General features: G+C 25.1%; 2 protein-coding genes across 8 annotated transcripts in view; both read left to right on the top strand.

Annotated features, from left to right (window-relative positions):
• The window catches only part of LOC126906688 (uncharacterized), an 83,876-nt gene extending 71,603 nt beyond the window's left edge, over nt 1-12,273 (top strand). For all 6 annotated transcript variants that reach the window (XM_050687427.1, XM_050687425.1, XM_050687421.1 and 3 more), the window contains one exon: nt 7,847-12,273. In XM_050687427.1, coding sequence (XP_050543384.1) covers nt 7,847-8,524 — 678 coding nt within the window. In that variant the 3' untranslated portion in view covers nt 8,525-12,273. The remainder of the gene's footprint in view (nt 1-7,846) is intronic.
• Nucleotides 12,274-19,026: 6,753 nt separating this feature from the next.
• Nucleotides 19,027-20,395, top strand: LOC126906751 (uncharacterized). 2 transcript variants are annotated; one of them, XM_050687573.1, is made up of 3 exons: nt 19,027-19,941; nt 20,011-20,077; nt 20,275-20,395. In XM_050687573.1, exons 1-2 carry the CDS (start codon nt 19,068-19,070, stop codon nt 20,070-20,072), a joined length of 936 nt encoding a protein of 311 aa, XP_050543530.1. In that variant the 5' UTR covers nt 19,027-19,067; the 3' UTR covers nt 20,073-20,077; nt 20,275-20,395. The 2 variants fall into 2 exon arrangements, with proteins under 2 accessions (XP_050543530.1, XP_050543529.1); XM_050687572.1 differs by lacking the exon at nt 20,275-20,395 and having other exon boundaries at nt 20,011-20,180.
• Nucleotides 20,396-26,339: the final 5,944 nt, after the last annotated feature.

Raw genomic sequence — 26,339 nt, 5'->3', positions numbered from 1 at the left:
TTTAAGTTACTTTTGTTTGAAAAGGATTATGTCCTTCTAAGAATATAATGTATAAATATCCCATGTTATGGTAGTGACGAGTATATTACAACAAGCTACTAAGTTTCTTTTAAGATAATATTTAAATAAGAAAATAATTTTTAGTATTATTAAATACGTATATTTCCTAATTTATCAGTTATTAATTATATTTTTAGTTAATTCCCTATATCTTTTAAGAGTGTCAACTTTTTTTTTAAACGACAATATAAAATTATAACTAATATTCAAAATAGCTGATGATCTAATTAAAAAATTTTTTATATCTAATCGAGAGGAAAAGTAATAACTGTGATAAAAATAACAATACTCGTGTCTTTACTCAAGCCATCACTATAATGCGTTAATAATTTCCAAAATACTAGTCAAAATTGTTATAGACCAGTAATTTTTTTCGAGTTGAATTTAAAGGCAGTCATTTTATGTACTACAGAAGATATGAAAATTTACAAAAAGAGGTAGAAATGTAGTTTTTTACATTTATACTTTAAAATATTAAAGACACAGAAAAATGCTTGCAATTGAACCCGTAGAAATATATGTTTACAATGAAAGGGTCTTTGCATAAATGTTGGTATCATTAATCNTAAAGACACAGAAAAATGCTTGCAATTGAACCCGTAGAAATATATGTTTACAATGAAAGGGTCTTTGCATAAATGTTGGTATCGATTAATGATATTAAGCGTAAAACTAAAGAAATGTTTTACTTTATAATATCCATTTTTTATCAATATCAATAGTTGATCAGCAGTGTTGTTGATACTGGTTATTCATGTATTACTGTTAGTCAGCGTTTACAGTGTAGTATTTTATTTTCCGTTATTAACAATATCATCTACACTTTTATAATGCAAATATAAAAAATATTGTTAAATTTCTATTGTTAATAAATGATAAATCTAGTAACAATATTGCTCATATTGTTGTCATAGTGCATTCATTTGAAGTGAGCGTTTTAAATCAATGACTAACTAAAATAAACTCTCAATCTTTGATATGTTTTCAATGTGAATTTAAAAAATTAAATAAAAAACGGTAACACAGTGGGGTCGTGGCACAGTATGGACGTGGCATAGAGGAACAAGTATAGATGATATCTGACAGTGATTATAATCACTATCATAAGAAACGCTTCGATGCAAATCTATAGATAATGTTTAACTTTAAAAAATTTGAGGATTAGATCAAAAGCAAAATCAAAACATTTTTTATTTACCACATTAAACAAAATTTAAGAATAAGAGCATTTAGTTTTGAAAGTTAATTAAAAAAGGACTAGTATAATATACAGGTGGTTGAAATGTAAGAAAATGGGTCAATTGTTGCAAGTATTCTACAATAATATGCATTTAAATGTAATATGCAGTTTTTTTCAATCCTTTAGAGATTTCAATAAAATTAAAATTTTATTTAATAAGAACTCTTTTTAGCTTCGATGCGAAGCTGAGAAGGTATTGGTTTTACTATGATGTGTTTTTATTTGTGTCTGTTACCACTTTTTCTCAGCTTTCTCGATTTCTTTCAATGATACATCAAAAGATCTATCTAGTCGAAGACAACCCTCAAAAATTGAAAAAATTTCCCTCGTTCCCCGTAAATGGGGGAAACCTCTAAAAAAATTACAAATTTCTAAACTTTTTCAACTTAACTTTTGAAAGTGTTCCGAAAAGTCTGACACTTTTATATATATATTAAATTAAAGGTAATGTAATGTACTTTATTATGGAAAAAAAAATTCGGACTTTATTTTATCTTCATGGTGAAAATGGTCATAGAATGCTATTTTTGTGTGAAAATTCTCGATTTTATTTTTTACATTTTTAACTTTATAATGCTATAACTTATTGAAAAGTGTATGGATCAACACCATTTTTTCATGAGAAATAATATTTTTTAATAATTCCTTTTTCATTCGACATACTTAATCTTAATAAGGATATTAATAAGAAACTGGCTGATCATGTAATTTTTGGAATAATCCACTAATTTTTTTAAATTAAACAGTATCTAAAGATTTGCATCGAAGCGTTTTTTTTTATAGTGATTTTAATCACTGTCAGATATCATTATACTTGATCCAACTATGCCATGTCACCACTGTGCCGCGACCCCCCTGTGCTGGGGTTTTTAAAATCCAGAACGATATTGGAAAAAAGTTATTTTGCTACATATTATCATAGAATTTATTGAATAAATAATATTTTTCTTTATAAAAATAATAAATGTTCAATTATTTCCAATAAAATGAATGTCTTATCCTTAAAAAATCACTGTATATATTTCAAACTTTAATTATAATCAAGATTTAGATTATTTTCTTCAACAATATTAATAACTATTAAATTAATAATTAATAATTATTAATAAATTAATAACTATTAATTTCAAACAATGATTCAAACTAGATACAATTCATGATCTTTTAACGTATCATTGAAAAATCGAACCAGTGAGACGTAAGAAAGAATAGTGACGAACGTAAAAAAAGTAAAATAATAATAAATTAACACGTCTTAAAAAAAATTATGCTTTATCAGCTTCGCATCAAAGCTAAAATTATTTTGCAATTGATTAACGCTATTTTCTCGGAAAACTTAAAATATCACTAAATGACTATTAACTAAATGTCATCATAACAATTATGTGTACTAAAATTTTAATAATAGTTATTAACAGATAAATAAATATAAAAATTTATAATTCAACTTTAAAATTTTTGGAAAAGTTTATTTTTACATTGATTTTGGTTATTATTTTTATTTATTAAATCGTAAGAATTCTATTTTTCAATACAATATCAGTTTTTGAGGTTATCATAGTTTCTGAAACTATTAAGTTTCGATTAAATGAAGTTCAATTTCGAATAACATAAAGCACTTTGTTCAATTATATTAATTAACGACCCTCAAGTTATTTATGATGTCGACAACATAACCTTCGAGATAGTGATTCCAATAAACAATTTGTGTGATTCATTTTATAATTTCTCTCCGGAGAAACTTATCATGGAAAATTCATATAATCTTAAGAATGTGATAGGTATACAAGGAAAAGGATTTCAAACTGCCTGAGGGAATTTCTATTTTTTTGATATCTACCGTACAACACTTTTAATCCAAATCGTCATTTGATTTATTTCTCAAAAATTGTTTTTGTATATTCTATTTACTTTAAAAAAATAAAAAGAAAGAGAAATTTTACAAATACCACCCAATGACCTACAGCACATATAGAGTAGTATAAATAAATAAAATTAATATTAATTGATTACACAGTTCATGAAATCTGTATTTAAATGACTAGACATTACCTTCGTAAACTCAAGATCGCTTATATTGTTAAATAATATCTATTGGTAAAGTTTTAGTTATATGCTAAATGGTAAAAAATAGCAATAAGAAAATATGAGTTGAAAATCAGATAAGGTATTTTATGATATAAATCAAAAAGATAAAAGAATGCCACGGTTAAGATCAAAATATCAATAAAGAACATTTTATTAAATGTCCTCACTTCGGCAAAAATAAAACTAGGCCGGAGGCCTAAATATGACGTGAAAAACAACTTCTCAATACTATAATGTACGAGAACAATAATGTTATTATTATAAAACAATAACTATCCACGTTATAGATAAAGAAACAATGTTATATTAACAAATACACAACAATTAATATAAGCTACGTATTTTAATTTGGAGGTTCGCCAACACAGTAATATGTGATTTTCCGCAATGTGCAGTTTAAATTATAGGAATTAAAAAGATACAGAGAACGTTTTTAAAAATCTCATTGTAGTTCTTTGTTTGCTTCTAAATACATATACATGTACTTAAAAAAAAGGAAATTTATTAGAAATTATATCTGTTTGTCATATTTTTTATGTATAACTAAATGAAAAGCTAAAATAAAATCAAAGGAAAATGTGTGTTGTTTTTAAATTTTCTCTAAGTATTTTATTTACTCTGTTATTACATTCCACCATTTTTACAACCATACTGTTTAACTCGATTGTCTTTTAAAACGTTCTAACCAAATATATTTAGATGTAAAAAAGTGGGTGTGTTATTACGTAATGAATTTTCAGTAATCGAATTCCAAGCGACAATTGCAATTCTTTTACCAAACCACTCCTAAATATTGTCGTTATAGTTCAACCGTTCTTTGTCTGTATGCTAAATAGGCATTGCAAACCCTATCAAATATTTAACTCTCGCAAAATATCTAAATAATAAAATGCTAAACGACTCAAAATTCCACTAACTCTTATAATCCGACTTAAGGCCAAACGAACACTTAAATAAAATTTTTGTACATTAACTGAACCACTATGGCTGTTTTTAAATGATCACTTTTTTAATAACAAATACTGAATTACGCTGCACACAATAATAGAAAAAAACTACGATAAATATAATTAATTAAGTTGAATTTTATGAGGATACAATTTTACCTTTTTTTTTTTTGTTAATTTAACTTGTTATTGTAATAGAAAATAAAAACATTTAATTCAGTATAAATAAACTCACTGCACTTTTATTAACAAATTAACATAAACTTTTCATTTAATAAGTTTACTTTTTTTTTTATTTGCTTAAAATAAAACTTAATATGTAAATTGAACTTTCGACATATTATTTCGGTTAAAACCTTAGGTTAAAAATATATCCATACATTTGTGTGTACTTAGTTTGATATCGTCTACAGTTATTACTGAATTTTAATTATACATCTAAAAAAGTCATTTAAATCTTTTTGACAATTTTTATGATATATTGTTAAATAATGAACATAATATAATATTATGAAGTTATTGATATATTTATTCTTATTTTTGAATTTTTTTATACTAGTACCTTTCATCTTCAGTAATATATTCTGATACTTAAGCAGTTGTGTACAATATAACAGAAGCTTTGAACACATTTACGATTCTACTAAAAGATCAAAACTTTTCAAAGAAATCACTTTTGTTAAAGGTTCAATTTTCCGTTCAAAATGTATTCCATTATATTCTGATGTATAAAATATAATGAAGCCATTAAAAAAATAACATCCTTAATATCCTTTAACTACTGATAATAAATATTGCTTACCTTTTTTATTTTTACATTTATATAGATGTAACATTGATACATTTTTTTTAAAAGTATTTACAATTTATTACTAAATTCTATATTAATGTACATTGGCTATTGTTAAAAATATTCTAATAAAATTATAATACGTGTTTATTACAAATATGTAATAATCTGGTTAATGTGAGGTATTGCTGACTTAGCACAAACATAATAATATCATTTTATGGTATTGATAGTAATACCACAAAATAATCCTATTTTGTTTAAGATAATTAAAGTAGGTGATTAACGATGAAGCAAATTAAATACCGTCGAATGGGCCAACTTTGGGTAGTGTATTAAATTTGGTGCAGATAAATACACATTTTCATTTTAGTCTTATCAATCTACAGCACTAGTAAAATATTTACAAGAACTGTTAAGAAACACAAAATAGTTGTGTCACAAAAATTAAGTGATAAAATCTGTAAACCCAAAGTTTAATACAGCGTCCTAAGTTGATACATTTAACGGTAGCTGAACTCAGTTTGAATCATTCAATTGAACAAAAATTCTCATTTTTATTGGTTTTTTAACGCCATCATTAAATAATTAAAAAAATTAACTTAACTTTTGAAAGTGTTCCGGAAATACTGACACTTTTATATATGTCTTAAATTAAAGCTTATGTAATATACTTTATTATGGAAAAAGAAAAACTTCAAACTTTAGTTTGTTTTTATGGTGAAAACTAACATCAAAGTTAATAGAAAATTAAGATTTTTATAAAAAAATTCTTTTTTTATATTTTTAATATCATAATGCTTTAATTTTTTGATAAATATATGGATCCATACAATTTTTTTTTTTAATAAAACCATTTCCCTTTATATATTTTTATATTGTTTATAAGTGTAATATATGAATATATTACACTTATAAATCATAAAACTTGTAATCAGGATATAAATAAGGATATAGGAGATCATGAAGCTTTTGGAATAATCCACCAATTTTTTAAAATTAAACACTATCTACAGATTTACATCGAAGCAATTTTTATGATAGTGATTTTAAACTTAACCCAACTATGCCACGTCCCCACTGTGCTGGGTTTTTTATTATAAAAATTTCGAATAAAAACTTTTTTTATAGGATACGACAAAATTAAATAATTTTTGAATACATTTCTGAAACAACAATTTTTTCAAAAAAACATTTTTAAAAATTACAGAGCTACCAAGTATTATAATTTGAACTAAAATGTGTTTAAAATTGTTAAATATCTTAAAACTTTGTATTATGATACGAGTAGTTATAATTATAGTAATAATAGTTATGATTATATGATAATTGCTATCATAGTATAAAGTTAAAAAAATATATTTTTCATTTCAAATAATTATAACTCATATAAAATATTTGACTAGCTTGGTAAAAATTATTTCTTCGTCCAAAATGGGTAAAGAAACGTTTAAGCGCGATTTCAACAAAAAAATTTAAATAATCTTCAGTAATTGAAGATTATTTAATTAACTAAGGCGTAGAATAACTGATATTATACGCCTTTTGTACTCGTTAAAATTGTTGTATATAATTTTTCAATATTTTTATCAATTTGCAAAAATAGGGGCGTAATGTAGAGCAGCAGATCATTCAGTTACCGCCTTAGCACTGATGTTCAGCTGCGCTGTTTACGGTTGGTTCCTGAATGGGTGACCATACGGGAGCTTTAACAATGACAAGCACCATACCCTCTTACTTTCTTCCTCAGCCAAAAGGTTGCGTCAGTTTAATAAATGGTGTGAAAATTCTCTCAAATAGAAAAATAGATTCGACCACAACAGTTGGGATACGAGGCTATAGTTTTTTTTCTTTTAATATATACAAGTTTATGTACATTATAAATTCACGTAGTGTAACACCAATCACTAATGTCTATTTGATTTAGTAAATTTGATTAGAAAACCTCACAACAATAAAAATCTACTCAAAATGAAAAAAAAAAACAAAAATTAATCTTAAATTTCATTACAGTAATTATATTTACGATTAATATTTTGGATACTTGAAAAACTTAATTATCGTTTACATTTTTATTTGATTAATATAAAGCCAAAGGTTTCAGAAGATTTACTGAAAAAAAGTCATTTGCGTTGAGTACATAATCTGCTTTACTTTGCAGATGATTTAGAAAAATTACATTTTAGAGGTTGCCATATCCGATTATGGGCGTATAAAATATCATGGCGAAAAAAAGAAAAATATATTTCAAGTAATAACTGTTTTGTGTGCGACAAATTTGACAAAATAAACGTCAACTTATTACACTTCCACGATAAATATTTTTGCTTTTAAATTTACTTGCTACATAGAAAAATATATAACTAAATGACACAATCACGTTTTAATATGGAAAACGATTTTTCTTAATATTATCAGTGGGATTTAGTATTTATAGTCAACCATTAAATAATATCGGATTTTTAGCTGATAAATGTGAATACATAACATTAGTAATTTTCTAAGTACATCCTCGTTTTTTATAATGAGAGCAATTAATTATATGCATACGTAATTATTCTATAAAATTTACAAGTAAGACAAATGATACCAAACTGTGAAAAATGTATTGAGTAAATGACGACGGTCATTTAAAAAAATATATCTTGATGCATTAATTATGGATTGATTTTCTTAAATTCATTAAATTTTTTTACCATGTGATATAAATTTATGTTTCAGCATCGAACTTCTTTTTCGAAATTCAATGTGAATAGTTGTCTTGAACCGTCTGCAATATTCCAAACCATTCAGCCTACCCATAGAGCGCTACAGATTCGTCCCAGGCAAAATTCCATGTTTGCCGGGGGAGGAGCCCTTCCAGGTTCTTGCGGTCCTCCAATAAGTCATTGCACGCTAATGTCAGACCGGCCGAGAAAGGCCAAATCAGCGGCCGACATCAAGTCACTGATACAACACGAATGCTCGCCGGCCCGGACAAGCCGATCAATGCTGCCAATGACAATATCGACGGAAAGACGTGTATCGTGTGCACCGTCCGGTTCTCTGATGGTCTCGGCCGTCAAAGAGCGCCGTTCGTGTAGTCTTTTCCCGTCAGCGTCCGACAAACGCTTTTTACCACCTCCACTGGCGTCGTCGTCAATTCAAAGTCAACCGACACAGTGTGTGTGTGAAGGGCCAATCGGCACATCGTCAGCGTGGGCCCAAGCCAAACGTGATTTTCTTTTGATGCCGTCGACGTCTCTCGGCGGAAGCCGTCGGACGTCCGGCGGAATGGACCACCTCTGTCCGGCTTCTATAACGCTAAAAGACAGGCGGCCGTCATTCAACAACGTCATAGCACAGGTAACGGCTGAACGGAGGCCGTCGTCCAGCATGCTTAGGATCAGCAACGTTTAGAATAGCCTCTCTGTATTTTTATTATCCTTTACTTTTAACTTTTACGTTTTAATATCATTTATTTGTTTGGTTTTACATTTTTCAAATGATGAAAATTCACTTTATTCTCATCATATTGATTAATCCTGAGCAAGTTACACACAAGTGTAAATATTTATGACAGCTGTTGCTGAGATTGATTTCAAAATGCAGTCACACAATAAACAACTAAACAAGCATTCATTTTACACGTATACCGAACAAATATTTGAGTTAACTAATATATAAATGTAATTTTTACATTTAAGTTAGGTCGTAATTTTTATATTTCTTTGTATTAGTAAACATTAAGCACCCTCTCTTATTTCTAACTATAGTTTAAAAAAGAAATTATTTCAAAAAGTGTCATTACTAGGTTTAAAAATAGTTCTAAAAAAGAACGAAAATTCGAGTGCCTTAAGCAATTTTGCCTAGAATAGCCACACAATGTATCAAAAAATGTATGTGTGCTAGTGTCATATTTCTTTCACTCTCAAGTGTTGGTATGGTATTTTTTGTCGTTATTCTAAATTGATTGTGTGTAGTTAAACTGAGCAACTTGAATAAATATAGAACTATTATTTTTTAAAGTCTCAGGTCAACATTTTTGGCGTTAATATTTTGTTTAAAAACTTATCAAATACATTAAAGAAATATAGAATATATAAAATAAGAAATATAAAATAAGTGTGACATTTATTTAAGTTTTAAAAGTTGTTTTATTAAATCATAACACGACCAATATTATACGTATTGATCTTTTTATTGACTCAAAAGACGCACAAGTACCCTAGAGAAGCAGCATTAAGAATCACACTTTAAAGTCAAGTACTCAATAAAGGCACAGTTTTAAATTTCAAGAGAATCGCGGGGATTAAGCAGAGAGAGAGATATGATTTTTAAGTACTGTTGACTTTAACCTTTCAAGTCGGTAACCACGCGGTTATAGTTATTTTTCTCTTTGCTTAATGATCCTGGTAAATTTTACTTACATAATAGCTACTATTTGACTTCACTCGTTCAAATAGTACATTTTACATTATGTGCAGGCATTATGTACATGTGATTCACGTACATTAAAGTGTAATGTACATGAATCATAAACTTTCAATATTTTCATAGCGTTCAACTCCACTCGCATAAAGACCTCGACAATACCTTCACATTTCAACTGTTGGGTAAACAAAAAAAAAAACATAATTTTCGTACCTTTTTTATAAGTTTTATATTATTTTGAGAATTTAATAGTCTATTTCATATTTCACCTTTATCTATACATTACCAACGAACTTCCTTATACAGCTGCAATGTTTGCATAGTGCCTTACAAACAAACTAAAAAAAATCTAATTAATAATATCACGATATTTATAGTAGTTCACTTTATAGCACGTGATTTTTTAAGAATACTACCCTCTTTTTTCATTAAGTAATGATTTTTTAATAAATACTTATTTATTTATTATTATTAACATTACGGGAAATAGCCCAAAAAATACAATATGTATTTGACATATTGTACAAATTTAAATTAAATTTATTTTTATCAATTCAGAAAAGTTTATTGCAAGAAAAAAATATTGAAAAGACATTTTAAGTGTAATTTACAAAAGTTAAATGAAAACCTTTTATTATTAAATGAAGAGCGATTTAAATACATTTTTAACTGGTCTATAGCCCGTTTTGTCATATTAATTTTTGAGACATTAGCATTTAAACGTTTAGAAAAGGCTAGAGAGAGTGTACAAAGGGTCATATATTAAAAAAATTAACAAAATCATTTACAGATTACATTAATTTATACACTTGTAATTTGTAACTATAGAAAATTTATATTAATTTAATTATGTCGAATTCAATTTAAATGTAAATATATATATTTTTTTCATTTTCTGATGAATTAATTTTCTGATTATCTTTTCAATCTCCACTTAACGAAATTGTTTTGATCGCATTTACATTGAAATGAGGTTTTGCTGTAATGAAAGCTGATTATAGATCAGTTAAAAATTTACCTAGCCCGTTCTCTACATAATAGTAAAAAAAAATATTAGAATTCTATTTAGCTTTTGAAAGTTATCCACAATCTACCCTTGAAAATGATTTTTATTATAATTAACTTAATATTTAATATGGTTCACAAAAATAATACAAATTATAATATGTTCATTTTATTAATATTATTAATATTTTACTATCCCATTTTAAAAATTTTGGGCGGTGTTCTTAATTAATCAATCTGTATAAATTAAATTTTGCTAAATCGTCACTTAAGATACTACATCCGATATCTTACTTTTTGTCAAATTAAGTTAGTAACAATATGTTATCTAAATTTTCACGAGAAATCGTTCGGTGAGCTGAAAACAAACATATAAATAACAACAAAAGTATAAAATAAATGTATAAAAATAAAATCTTCTGGAAAGTTGATAAAAGTGAGATATCGAGTGTTGCATCTTAAGCGACGAAATATTTAATATAATTATAAGTACAGTGTTTTCAAATAAACCGAATTTTCTTATGCACCAATAAATTCATAAAATTCATTCTGTCTAAGAATATAAGAATAGAATACTAATACTATATATTATGAAACTATTTTTTTACTTAATAAATAAATATGTACTTTAATAGTAGTATACCTAATAGAATAATAATTGGTTGTTTTATTTAGTGTTATAACAAATAAAAATTATAATTTGATTCGGTGTATTAAAAATCGAAAACCGAAATGGGTAGTCCGCAATTAATGATATAAACTTATTAAAAATAACTTAGATAATACTTCCATAAATATCGTCTTTTAAAACATTTTCAATATTTTATTTTATATATAATTTTTTTTCTAGATATTGTAGTAAACAATTGATTTTAACATAAATTGTGATAAGAAACTTTTGTCAGTTTAACGACCAATTATTGCGAAATTTATTAATAGTCTGAATAATTGCCTGAATTTATGGACTACAATGAGATAAAACAATTTAAGTTCAATCTAATATTAAAAAAAAAACACAATAATATATGTGTTAATTAAATAGCCTTTGAAAGTGCCAAAGTAGTCCACTTTATCTATAATAGAATTTAGATTGTACAAAGCTAGCGTAACTTTTAGTCATATAACCTTATCTGGGACAATATTTGACTATTATATTATATTATTATTATTTAGTTCAATGTTGTATGACTGCAAAAATGTTTGAAAATTCATTAAAAGCATGCGACAACATTATGTATAAATAATTTTAAAAAAGTACTTAGTTTTTTATTAAACTATCATAATGTAGTATATTGGACCAAAAATTATTTTAAGATATGTATAAAATGTAATAATCTTAAAATAATATAAATATTTGAATTATATAAGTTTTCTACTGAATATAGTAAATTTTAATTATATTCAAAAATTACAAGCGGTTACTGGACCACAATATACTTAAACTCTATTATATACATAATAGAGATTAATTGAATAATTGTATTTATTTTATAAAATTATATAAGACTTGGATGTAGTTTTTAGTTCTTAGATGTAAAACTATACTTAATTTATATTTTGTAGCAATTTATAACTTTATAAAAAATTTAATAATGTACATAAAAAATTTAGATCATTCATTTATAATTAATTAATTATAAGATGCATAAAATAAATTTGTTATATTTAGTTAGGTAAAAATTAAATATATCCTAACTCGCTCTTTTCTCTCTTTTTCTCTATTTCACTATCTATCCTTTTGTATATAAATAAAATTTCCAATTCTCTATTTATGGAAATAATTATTAAATTTAGATTATTTAACTTATTTAAAATCTTACTTTATTTTCAGAATATATAATTAGATATAAGAATGATGTAACAGTCTAAATTTTAAATTTAATATTTATCCGATTGTTTAATAAATATTATAACGTTTGAGTTTAGAATTTTTTATCATTCCTAATAACCTCAATATAAAAAAAATCTTTTATTGCTGTACAAGACATATACAGTTATCTATAGTCCAAAACCTGCACGGGGTACAATATATATAGAATAGTATATTATAAATTATATCAAATAATTAAATAATTATAATAAATTATAGTGAAAATGTATTAAATATACGTTCATTGTACTAAAATCATATGCGTGATTTAATTACAATCAATTAGTATGTACTTAAGTTTTTGTACAATACCACACTGTTTAAAAAAGTGGACAATTTTTTCGGTTTGAGAACGGACCAATAAAACGTAACAAGAACCTTCAAAAAAACAGTTATTTTTAATTCAGACAAACTATGACTGGACCAATTTGTATTTTAGGTATTGTTATAATACACTATTTATTCACCGAAATTATGTTTTAATTTTATTATTCATATTATCGTATTATCGACAAAAAATATTTTAATTATTGATCATAATAATTAACATGATTATAAAAATATAGTTCATTGAAACGCTAATGATGTTGATCCCATAGTGAATCTAAACAAACATACATTAAAAATAAAAGTATAAAAAGTAAACACTAATTCTCACTTTCTCACTAACACTCACTTTTTCTTCCAAACTATCTAATAATAAAGTAGTAACCGGCCTGAAAAGAGGCTTCCAAAAAGAAGAGTAAAAAATATCGTGTTTAAAAGACGAATAGTTAAACAATTTCTTAGATTTAAATTAGCATAATAAAGAAAAAGGGTTAAATTTAAACTAAATATTTTATGTAAAAACTGTATCTATGTGTAGTAGAATTCGTTTGAGCTGTTCTTAAACGTTTGGCGATTTCTCTGGATTCTTGGTTAACTTCAAACATATTTATATACACATTGTAATAGTTTTCTTAAAAACTAAATTTGTAAGAAACCTTTGATTCGCAAACCCAGATTTAAAAAGTAACTCACTTAAATGAAAATTAGGTTTAAAATAATGAAGTTCCTCAAATAGTCTTTTCTTTATCCTTTATTTTTAAGTTACAACAGTATAAGACCGGACTGAACCTAAACGTGATCTAATCGATTCAAACATGCAGAGCTCTATACCATGTATAATACTCATGTCAACACATTGAAGAATCAACCTAAATTATCTTTTATTGTAGCTTGTAAAATTTATTATATAATTACCAACACAAATGAAGTTTAATATAATGTAAAAATCGTATATATAGCAAACTTCAACTTCAATGAAATAAATAAAATACTTCAATTTTTTTTTCATCTCAACTAATATTTCTTTAAAATTACAAAAAAATTAGAAAGGATTACATTCGAATATAAAATACTTTTATACAAATCTAATACTCATAAGGCGAGACTATAACTCAGAGAGTTATAGTGGCAGAAGCATTTGTCTCTCAAGACAAATACTTGTACAAAAATAGTCATCAATATTGTCCATTAATGTCCAGTCGGCAAATTTGGATATATGCTAAAGATTTTTTTTGCTGTTTGAATATTTTTGATAAGCATTAAGTTGAATCTTTTGTTTCCCTAATCAAAAAAAAAAAAAAAATAGAGTTTCAATCCAACGTTTGAAATTTTAAAAAAACAAGAATTATCGCAGCAATAATATATTCTCACAAATTGAAGTCTAACTTATTTCAAATTTAACTTGAGGCATTTACAATTTAAGATATTATAATTGATTCTTGATAAAACCAAATGTTGATGAAGTTTTCGTATTTTAAGCCAGCTTAATTCAGTGACCATGGCCTACAAAATCCGCTTCATAAAGTTTCGAAGCCACTCGGGTCTCTGACCACAGTCGGCATGATTAGAGATTAACGCGATAACCGTTAAGCCAAAATTTGCACATCCTAAGAAAATAAAATAAATTAACTGCGTGAAAATATTGCTGAATAAAATAGGCAAATATAAAGTTCATTTTAGACACTTGAATGTTTCAGTCATGTATGGAGTGTGCAATAATTGGATTTCAAATTTGGATAATATACACCCGTTATTTTCCAACCATTCTCCAAGTAGATAAATATCACCTAACCATAAAATTTTATAATCATCAAGAAACTTTATTTACAAGAATTAAATAAATTTACTATTATCACCGTGTAGGTATTTTCAATTAAAATTCTGATTTAATTTATGTTGTCGTAATTATGAAGTATACCCTTTCAACTATTAATAAAAAGTACAAAGAACTTACTCTTCATTAATACTGAGAAAAATGATCATTTAATATTTTAATTATAATCTTATTTTAAAACATTTTTTTTATTGTAATGATAGTTCAAATACTAACTTTTTTAACACACTCGATACACTATAAATAAATTGTATGCTTACGTTTTAGCTACGATGCGTAGCTGAGAAGGTATTAATTTAACCACGATATGTTTTTTTTTTTGTGTCAGTTGCCATATTTTCTCAACTCACACTGGACCGATTTCTATCAAAGATTCGTCAAAAGATCACAAATCGTATCTAATTGTAGACATTACCCTTAAAAATTGAAAAAATTTCCCTCGTCACCCGTAAATATTCCCCCCTTTCCAAAAAAATTACAATTTTAAAAATCAGTAATTTTTGACATGTTTTTCTTAAAACTGCCATAATATTTTCAAAAATTAACAAATCAAAATATATTTTTTAAATAGAAACCTTAGGTATTTCGCTTTTATTTGGTATAATTTATTTGACATTCTGACCTTTTACCTACCCCCCAAAAGGGAGATTCAAAATAGAAACTTTTTTACAAAAATCAACTTTTTCAACTTAACTTTTGAAAATGTTCTAGAAATACAGCGTCTTTTAAATATATGTTAAATTGAAGCTATTGTTGCGTACTTTAACTCAAAAAAAATTTGTCACGACGACATATCTTCTACGCTCAAATAGACGCTGTAATTAAAAAAATGCTATTTTTGTGTCAACTTTTTCGATTTTATAATTTCAATTTTAAATTGCTATAATTTTTCGAAAAATGTATCAACATAAATTTTATTTTCCTAAATACATTATATAATATACGATTCATTTGACATACTTTTTATTTAAATCAGACGATTTCCCCTTATACAGGGGGCGTTCAAAACTTGAAACATACGTATAAAACGTAGAACTTCTTCAACTTAACTTTTGAACATGTTTCGAAAATACTGCGCTCTTTTAACATTAGTCAAATTAAAGCTTGTATTATGCACTATAAATTAAAAAAATTTAAATTTCCTCGACACCTTATCTTCTATGTAGAAATTACCGTCGAAATACAACAAAAAATGTAATATTATATTACATTTATATTGACATTATAAAAATTTAAATGTTGACTTTTTTTTTCTTAAAACTCCCATTTTATTATAACTTTTTAGACTACCATAATTTTTTCAAAAATAAACAAATGAAAATTTTTTTTTTATTGAAACCTTAGCTATTTCCTTTCATTTTATTTAAATTAATTCAAAATCTGACTTTTTTTACTTAACTTTTGTAAATGTTCAAAAAATACAGCGTCTTTCAAATTTGTGTTAAATTAAATCTTATAACACTATCATAAAAAAAAAAAGAAAATTAAAAGGGCTATAATTTATTTTGACATAAAATTAGAAATAAATAAAAGGATATAGTTTTAGAATTTAAATGAATGTGAAGAATTTTAAGTTTATAATTTGTCAATAGATTATCACGAATAAAAGGGATAGAGTATAGGAATTAGACAGAATCAGTGAGTTAGTTAAGTTTGTTTCGTTACAAGGTGAAAATAAAAATATAGGGTGCATGATCATGGATCTTTTTGTTAAAATGAAATTACTACACATGGTTTTTCTTTAAATGTAAAGTGAAGGGAAATTACACACGGATGACACTAACCCGAATAATATTAATTCAACTATGAAATGTGCAATGATTTTGGGGAGGATTTTACGACTCTTGATATTTTTTATCGATTGTAATATACATAGAAAACATTGTGTGTTTATGTAAAATGCAACTGTTCGATTGTTGGGTGCCAAACTTTAATAGCTGAATTAATTTCTATATGAATGATAAACACAAATAAAACTTTACGTTATACACATCCAATTACGATTAGAATGATAATAAATAGTTGCTAACAATAATTTTTAAAATTCCCATTATTCCTACGATAAAAATTATTCATTACTTATTTTAAATCTATCTTTAATTTTTTATAACATGCTTAGAAATATACCTTGTCTCCTTGCCTTGTGTTCAGCTAGCTTGATCGTTTGTAAAACGATAAAAAATATAATAAGAGCACTGATTTAAATTTACATATTTATTTTATAATCTTATAAAAATTGTTAAAATTGAAATATTACTTCACTTTGATTTCTTTTTACACTTGGTATCTGAATATATATATTCTTTTATACTTCAAAATAAAAATTTATAGAACCTGACAGATTATGAAAATCAATCCCTAGTGACATGTCACAAATTATTGTCTTACCAATAATTTCAACCATTCGATGTGCTAGGGTAATGACTTCAATAAACTATCAATATTTTATGAAATTGTGTATTTGATGTGAGAGTCGATAGAGTAAGAGATAGTGTGGCTACACCATCGAAGATAATACTCGTCGATGAACGGCCTTTACGGAGTCTAGAACTGCTTGCCTAAAAGAACGTGACAGAATATGAGAAACAATCCCCAGTGACACGTCACAAACTATTGTTTTACGAATAGTTTTAACCGCTTGAAGTTCTAGGGTAATGATTTCAACAAACCATCAGTATCTTGTGCAATCAATCAAACTCTTATCTATCTAAATTTAATATAAACTCTACGATCTCCTTAGTGACATATCATAATCTATTTTTTTTTACCAACAGTTTTAACCGCTTGATGTGCTAAGGTAGATTTATGCACTTATTAAATAGACAATCCAATTGAAGAATTAAAAATTCTTAATCGGAACAACTCACAAAATACAAAATTAAAAAAATTAATCGTTTTAATAATTCTTAAACATTTAAAACTAAAAATAAAAAAGTTATAGTTATTTTTATAATTTCATTACTTATGAGAGAATTAAATAAAAAATACCAAGCGTGAAAAATTTTCCAAGTTCAAGAGAGCACAATCACGAAACAGTCTGGTGCAGAGACGCTTCATGACCAGATTTTTAGAAAAAATTAGGTGGTAAATGAGCCAGAAAGCGCTTTTTTATAGGCCTGTTTTGGAGGGGAAAATTTATGTTTTAGATTTTAATTGAAAAATGCTTCTTATTGGTTAGTCAATTAAACTTAAAGGGACACGTAAACAACCCATTATTCTACTATTTTGAGTTGATGTCACATGCGGTCATTGGTGTTTTATATATATTATCTCCCATAATAATGTTATTTATTAGAATACATATCATCAATATGAAAATATAAATAAAATAAAATTATAAGTGCTAAATATCTATAATTATAAGTTAAAAAAACATTGTCCCGACGATCTATCTTCTATTTGAAATGTCCGTCGAAGTTGAACAAATTTTTTGAATACTTAATAATAAATAAATTTAATTTTATTAAATATTTATTCATATATTACACTTATAATTCATAAAACTTGTAATAACGATATAGGAGTCCATTTTGTTTTTGTAATAATCCACCAATTTCTTAAAATCAAACATTATTTTTAGATTTGCATCGAAGTATTTCATATGACAGTAATTTTAATCATTGTCAGATATCATCTATACTTTTCCCCAACTATGTCATATCTACACTGTACTGCGACCCCACAGTGCTACCGTTTATTAATTATATTTAATTAATGTTTAAGATTTGGTTAAAAAAAAATGTCTGTATAATTCATAAGTAATATTTTAATATACTACAGGGGGATTGATTTTATTAACACTAGACACTCGTTTCTCTTAAAGTATTAATTTTTGAATTTTGTTTTTAGCTTTTGCTAATTACATATGTATCTCTAATTATCTATTACAAAATATTTTTTGTGTTCACCTCTTATGTCTTATAGATGTGTCAACATTAATTTTTTAATAGAAACATACATATTTAACTAGCTTATAAAAAATAAAGTGATTCGATTAAGAAAATAACCTTTGGACCAGTATTTAAGAAGTTATTAACAATTAAAAGTAATAGCATGAGGTGAGGAGATGGAGCTATATTTTCACATTTAATTGGCCTCACTCCTCCTCCCGCCAAGCTATAGAAATATTAATAACTTCTGAAATACTGGTCCAGAAGTTATTATTGACCAGTCATTTTTTTAATTAAATTATTTGCTGTTTTAAAGTTAGTTGAAAATGTATTTTTTAATTAAAAAAAATAAAATAATTATAACATAAGGGATGAACATAAAATATATCTTATAATAGTTAAATAAAAATAGCTAACAAAAGTCAAAAAACTTTTACAGAACAAGTTATTATTTTAAGAAAAGTAATAAAACAGATGGTTTACAGTCAATATTTATCTAATTATTTATAAAAGTAAAACACAATAAATACGGAAATTTTACAATTCTTCGACTAATATTTTGATAAAAACTTTTTTATTGTAGTTATTAGTAATTATTTTCCAATGTTTCCATTAAAAATTTTCACGTCTAGCTTTTTATTATATTCTGTGATTTTGTATACAAACGCAAAAATGGGTCTAATAGAGCAACTAGATAAGTTACTACAGTATTCAGGATGGAACAATTTAAATGATTTGAAATTCATACATTATTATAAAAAACCACATTTTATTCAACATTTGGAAGCAACTCCAACACGTATTAAAAATTATGATTACAAAGTAAGAGTTTTAACTATTTATCTCGGATGTACATATGCAAAGGTTATGCAAAATCTTTATCCAATTATTAGAAACCTTATACAAGATTGTCAAAGAAAATTTTATATAAAGAACGATTTCATCAATGGATGTTTTTCCACCAAAAAACTTTTAAACATAATATCCTCATTAATTGTTCCACTGGCAACATTATTGAAAGGTGCCATGAATACTCTTTATTTATTACGTAATAAACCATGGTGTAATATGAAAAGTTATTCCTACATGGTAAGTTTTCGATTAGAGAAATTTGAAAATATTTTTGATCATATAAACAAACATATTCAATCACATTATAATATTTTTGCATACCATGAGGTGTTAAAAACTGTAGATAATTTTTTTATATACATAATGTCAGAAATAAATAATGACACTACACAATTTTGCGTATTTGTACCATTTGATAAGAATTGTTTATGGAATGAGTGTATTCAAGAGTACAAACCCAGTATTGATGTATATCTTCCATTATTATTTTTGGAATTCATAACCAAAAAAATTAAAAATTATATCCAGACAGTAATTACAGAAAAGTATTTTCACCTCGGATTTATATTTGATCCAATCACTGAAGAAACTACGCTTGCAACATCAGAGGATCTAATGGAGCTAGGTATTAAAAATACAAAAATATTTATTAAAATATCAATTCAATTACTAATAAATTTTTTAATGAATCTAGAATTGGAATTTAAAGAAACAGATGAATATCCTCTGAAGCCAATACTAATAGAGACTCTTTAAATGTTGTAAGAATATAAGTTTTGTTTTAAATTTATATTTTATAATAATCACAATTTACATAATTAATTTTAATATATTTGAATAACTATTAAAACAAAATAATATAATTTCATTTTTAATTTATTTTTTATCAGTAAAAATGAACGGTATAATTATTTGATAATCTTAAATATGACACTAAAAATAGAAAATTAAATTTTAGACATTTTCATAAACAAATCTAGTTCGCTTGTTTAATATATCAGTTAATTAAAAATAATGGCAATAAAAAATTTAAAACTGAAGACTGGAATTTATACACTGATTTATTTATTGGTGTACAACCAATATAATTATAATATTGGTATATAATAATAATTTCGTGATTACTATAATTTGGAGGTGTGTAACTTTTCCATGAAAATGACATACTTTTGAATGAGAGTGATAAGCAATAATTGCTTTAACAAATTTCTTAACATGGTATTAATGCCAAGGTTGTAAATTATAGTAATCACGAAAAGATAGCGTTTTCTTCTGTTCTTTTCTCAATACGTATTTCAATGTTTAATACCGTAAAATAATACATGAAAATTCAAATTTTCACAAACTTTAAAATGCTATAGAATATTTACTACTGAATATTAATAAGATATTTTTTTATTAACATTGTTCTTAAATTCTACTCTACAAAATAGCTATCTTAATTTTTTTTTTACATTTTATTTAAAATTTAAAAATAATTAATATTTTTAATAAAATGTAAAAAAAATAATTATTGAGATATAGCTGTAGACCTAAAGTATAACTATTATTTAAAAAAAAAATCAGCTAAAAATATTAACTGGATCAAAAGTTATTTAAGTTGTCAGTGAGTGGTGGGCCACTCTGTATATATATTGTAATTATTTTAAGGCTAGCTATACGATTTTTCTTAAAGTAATCATTGTTTTTGACAAGTCATTTTTTTAATAAGATCATTTTTCATTTTATAAGAAAGTTAACATTTAACTAAAATGCAATATATACATTTGGTACTTTTATAAAAAATAAGGAATATGCCTAAACATAGTAAACGAATTATAAATCAAGAAATAAATACAACTCAACTAAACCAAAAAGACTCTTCATAAATAAATAAATGATAACATTTTTTTATCGCTTAGTTATAAATAGTTATGACTATGCTAGAGCAGTCATATCCGTTATTTATCATACATTATTGAAAAATCTTAAAAATTGTATTATATTTATAACAAACCTATTGTTTTGCACAAAAGTGTAAGTTTACAGATATAAACTGTTTAATTACTCAATTTTTATTTGTATTTTCACAATTCAAAACTCTAAAATTGTTATACAAATATACTATGAGCAAAAAATTTTAATAATTTGCAGAACTTTTTAAGCATAAATTTATTCTGATATAATTTTTTTCGATAGTATATTGTTAAATAGACAATGTTGATCCCACATATTTTTTATTATATTAGGTCATACGAAGTAAAAATGCTCTTTAACTCAAAATACTATTTTTAATATGACTTAATTAAAGTTAATATTTAATATTGTATATAATATTATTCATTATTATAAAGGAAATAAAATACCACACATTTTTTGCGAAAGTGCGTCTTGATCAATCTAAAAAAATTATATTATGATTATATTTTACATATTATGTTGATGATCCTATAAAACATAAGGGTTGATTCTAAAAAATAATTATTAGCTAATAAATCAAGAGATATATATAACTAAAAATGACTAACATTTTCTTCTTAAACTATATTAATTTTTAGAGTAATCGAGTGGCTCATGATAAACCGATCACTCTATATATATTAAAAATGTTTATACTTTTACAAAAACACTCATTAATATATTATTGCCACTTATATTATACACATTTTATTCTCATTTACTTAATTCGTACTACATATTAATTAGCATAGAGAAAGATGCTCATGTGACAATTCTACTCGTCTGTAGCTTTGTACTGACGTCGAACTAACAAAAGTTGTGTTTGAATGGCCGTTATAGACATAGTTTTTGATGCTATCACTTATGTATTATTTATATTATTAATAACTTGAATAGTTTTATACAACGACTCGTCTATCGAAAATTTTCATCATAACCAACCAACTCCGCTCACTTGGGTATACCAACCAGCCAACTGTACTAGGATTCAGGTCAGATATATTGTACATTACATATAAATTATATTTACTGAACATCTAAAATATAACTTTGTCGTTGATATAAAACAATAATTTAGCTATAATATACAATATCTCTCTAGTAACTAAGGTACATGATTGCCAGTGTATCCACTACACAAAAAATTAGAATCTATATTAAAAATAAAATAAAAGCTTCTGTCATTTTATACTTTTATTATATACATATTCTTTTATTTTATACATATTATTACAATATTTTTTATTTAGTAGAAATAATGATGTGCAAATAAAAATTATAGAATACAATTTTTCGAGCATACAATCTATTGTACCGGATATCCAAAATACACACTAGATAGCTGTCATGAATAAGAAAAATGTCACTTCTCAGATGGTGGTAGTGAAAGAAGTAAAATATAACAATGCAACCAAAGGCTTTTCTCCTCCTTCGTTTAAGATTGATGACACATTATCTGACTTGACATAACATTTCAAGTTTCCGCCCAACCGCCACAATTCTGGGTTAGTGAAAAAATATCACCCAGTCATAAGATTTATCTTATTCGTGATCTCCTATGGAGAACGTCTCCGGATAAGGGAAAGGTAGTATAAAAGTAGGTTAGAAAAACTGTTGTAGGACAATAAACAGTATCGTCACCCTAAAAAAAATAGAGATTCATTAATGAAAGTCATGTATAAACATTAGTATATCTATTACACTATTTGAAGTATTAATGGAGTTAAAAAAGTATTTGATTCCAATTTCAATAATAAAAATATTAAATGAAAGTCAAAGTTACAGATAATATAGTTGAGTTTGGGGTATAAGAGAAATAATATTATTCATAAGAAAAATTCTAAATTCGTCATTTAAAATTTGAATATTGATGGACATGTTTTATTTGTTTTTTAAACGTAAATCTCATTTTGAACGCTTAAAATCATTTTGTATTCACAAAACCACACAGAAGATTGATGCATACTGAAATGGTTCATACCCTGTCAGAAAATAAATTATAAAATAAACTCAACTATCATGATCAAGTCACGATTATCATATTTGTTTCCTTGTAGTCATTAATCACTTTGTATTTGTTCCAATTCTCTTTTAGCTATTTGTTTTTTAATTTACATTCTAAAAACAAACCAAAATTGATTACAGGCTTGTTGAAATTCCCAAGTTTATTTATTAAAATCCATTATTTTCTTTTTATTTGCTGCGTTTAATCTTGGTATAGAAAACTGTTTGTTGTTATTTTAGTGTTAAGTATTTGAAACACATAGAGAAGTACAAAAATAATAAAAAATATGCTCAAAAAAGAAGGTGATTATTGACATTTTTTTTATATGATTGTATAATTATTTTATAGTTGATATACTTCTATAGTAGATAATCAAATAAACACCTAATATTTACTTAACAATTTATAAAAGTAATAGAAAATAATCATAAACTTTCTGGATGAAGCTTATAACTGATTTTCTTATCTACAGAATGTGCTAAGTTAGTCAGTGCCCTCCAGCTACTTTACAATTTTGTTAAAAAGTTTTAGGTGAAAATATACAGAGTGCCTTAAATCTAACTCACAAATTTTATTAATTTCTTTGGCTATGTTTAAAGCATATTTTAAATTATTTTTGTTTATGATAAATAATAGAAAATATGCTTTAAACATAGACTATGAAGTCAATAGTTTAAAAAAAAATTAATTAAACAAAATAATTATTGAATCAAAAGTTATAAGAATTATCAGTTTGATCCAGTTTATTCAGTATATGTTAACATTAAATGTTAAATTAAAATAAATTTATGATTTAATCTCAACACTTTTTTTTTTTTTACAATAGCTGCAAAGAAACAAAATTGAAAATTTTCTTTTCTAGATTTCATGTAGGTTTTGATTTCAAAATCGTTTTTAGGTTCCGATTAGAAGCTTAGGTTTAAATTCATTATTAATTAATTATTACATTTTTAGACAAAATTCAAAAATTTCCTATTTTAGAAATTTATTTGTGAAAAAATTCGAATCATTTTCTTAATTAGATCATTAATAAATAATCTAGTTGAATATATATGTTGCTATTTGAAAAAATAAAATTGACAACCTTATGAATATAGCGAATACTTCATAATTTATTAATTAAGAAAAACATGCATAAAAAAAGAAAGATTAAATGAAAAAAAAAATGACTAAAGTAATTATATTTTTTTTGTAAACTTAACCCAATTAAAATAATTTATCACTTTTTAATTCCACTGATGAAGAGATCAAAATTATTGCTAATATTTTGGATAAATAAAAACACAAGTAATTGAAGAGTTTGAAAATGAGCAAACTTACCATAACGTTTTTTGGAAATTGTATATAATGTTTAAACATAGTACTTGATAAAAATAAATACAATATTTTACAACTCAGTAATATAGGATTCCTTTAAAGAAACTAATGGATTATTTTACAAAAAAAAATTAGTTTTAAAGAAATTTTAATTTAAACCTAAATTTTTTTTGAAACTATTTGCAAAAATGCACTTACGCTGTTTTTTTACAGTATTCTCCAATCCTCATTATTTTATAAACCGATCGAACTCTAACTAAGTAAAATCCAAACGAGTGAAAATCGGCTTTTAAAATGCAGTCAAGACTAAATCCTATGCCATAAAAGTTCAAATTTCCCTATTATAAGGGTGGCGATATGACCAAATTATTTAGATTACTAAGTAAAAACGCTTTGATGTAAATCACATTATGACCTAAACCTTAAAATATTCGCTTTTAACGTTATTTGTTATAAAGGCGCTACTATAAACAATTTGATTGTATATTGATAATCAACTAAGATGATTATTTAAAATAAAATAATTGATTTCTCGAAGAAAAAAATCAATATTTTTCTACCTTACATACCAGAAAGAAATTGCAACACTCATGAAATTGGACAGATTCACTTGTGAAGTTTGATTAAGATATGATGTTTCACGGTAAAAACTCAATTCAGAAAAAATTTCATCAGTTCAGTTACTATAAGGCTATTAATATTAGTAAGTAATTCAAAAACATTTAGCTTATTTAATTAAAATCAATTCATTCTCAAGGTTTTAAATACATTCATTTCATTGTAATATTATAGATTATTGTTATTTTATTTACTAATTTTAAAATAATATAAAAAGTACTTTCTAACATTATTAAATCGATCAAAAGATTTAAAATGAAAATAGTATTCATATTTTTATAAATATGTAAAACAGTTGTTTAGCTTCAGTGCAAAGCTAAGAAGGTATTAACTTTACCATGATGTGTTTAATTTTTTATATCTGTCACTACATTTTCTTAGCTCTCATTGAACCGATTTCTTTCAACGAACGTCAAAAGATCACAAATCGTATCTAGTCGAAGCATTACCCTCCAAAATTGAAAAAATTTCCCTCGTTCCCCGTAAATGGCGGAAATCTCCAAAACAATTACAAATTTAAAAATCGCTAATTTTCGAAATTAAAAAAATTTTTTTACTTAAAACTGCCATAATTTTTTTCAAAATTGAACCAATCAATATAATTTTTTTTTTAATAGATGCATAATGATATATTTTTGTTATAAATCTGACCCTTTACCTGCCCACAGAGAGGGATTTAAAATGACAACTTTTTTACAAAAAATTTTCAATTTAACTTTTGAAAGTGTTCCGGAAAGTATGACACTTTTATATATATCTTAAATTAAAGCTAGTGTAATGTACTTAATTATGAAAAAAAAAATTCGGACTTTATTTTATCTTCATGGTGAAAATGGTCATAGAATGCTATTTTTCTGTGAAAATTCTCGATTTTATTTTTTACGTTCTTAATTTTATAATGCTATAACTTATTGAAAAGTGTATAGATCAACACAATTTTTTTATGAGAAATAATATTTTTTAATAATCCCTTTTTCATTCCACATACTTTATCTTAATCAGGATATTAATAAGGAACTAGCAAATCATGTAGCATTTGGAATAATCCATCAATTTTTTAAAATTAAACAGTATCTAAAGATTTGCATCGAAGCGTTTTTTTTTTATAGTGATTTTAATCACTGTCAGATATCATTATACTTGAT

The sequence above is a fragment of the Daktulosphaira vitifoliae genome, unplaced genomic scaffold (genome assembly GCF_025091365.1).
Source record: "Daktulosphaira vitifoliae isolate Bord-2020 unplaced genomic scaffold, ASM2509136v1 Scaffold_5, whole genome shotgun sequence".
Taxonomy (NCBI): domain Eukaryota; kingdom Metazoa; phylum Arthropoda; class Insecta; order Hemiptera; family Phylloxeridae; genus Daktulosphaira; species Daktulosphaira vitifoliae.
This window is presented reverse-complemented; position numbering and strand designations above follow the sequence as displayed.

What these genes read in the sequence shown, in the direction of transcription:
- LOC126906751 (XM_050687573.1), top strand. Translation starts at nt 19,068, where the DNA reads ATGTTTCCATTAAAAATTTTCACGTCTAGCTTTTTATTATATTCTGTG. An exon ending in AGAGGATCTAATGGAGCTAG is followed by an intron (nt 19,942 to 20,010) that starts GTATTAAAAATA and finishes TAATGAATCTAG; the next exon opens with AATTGGAATTTAAAGAAACA.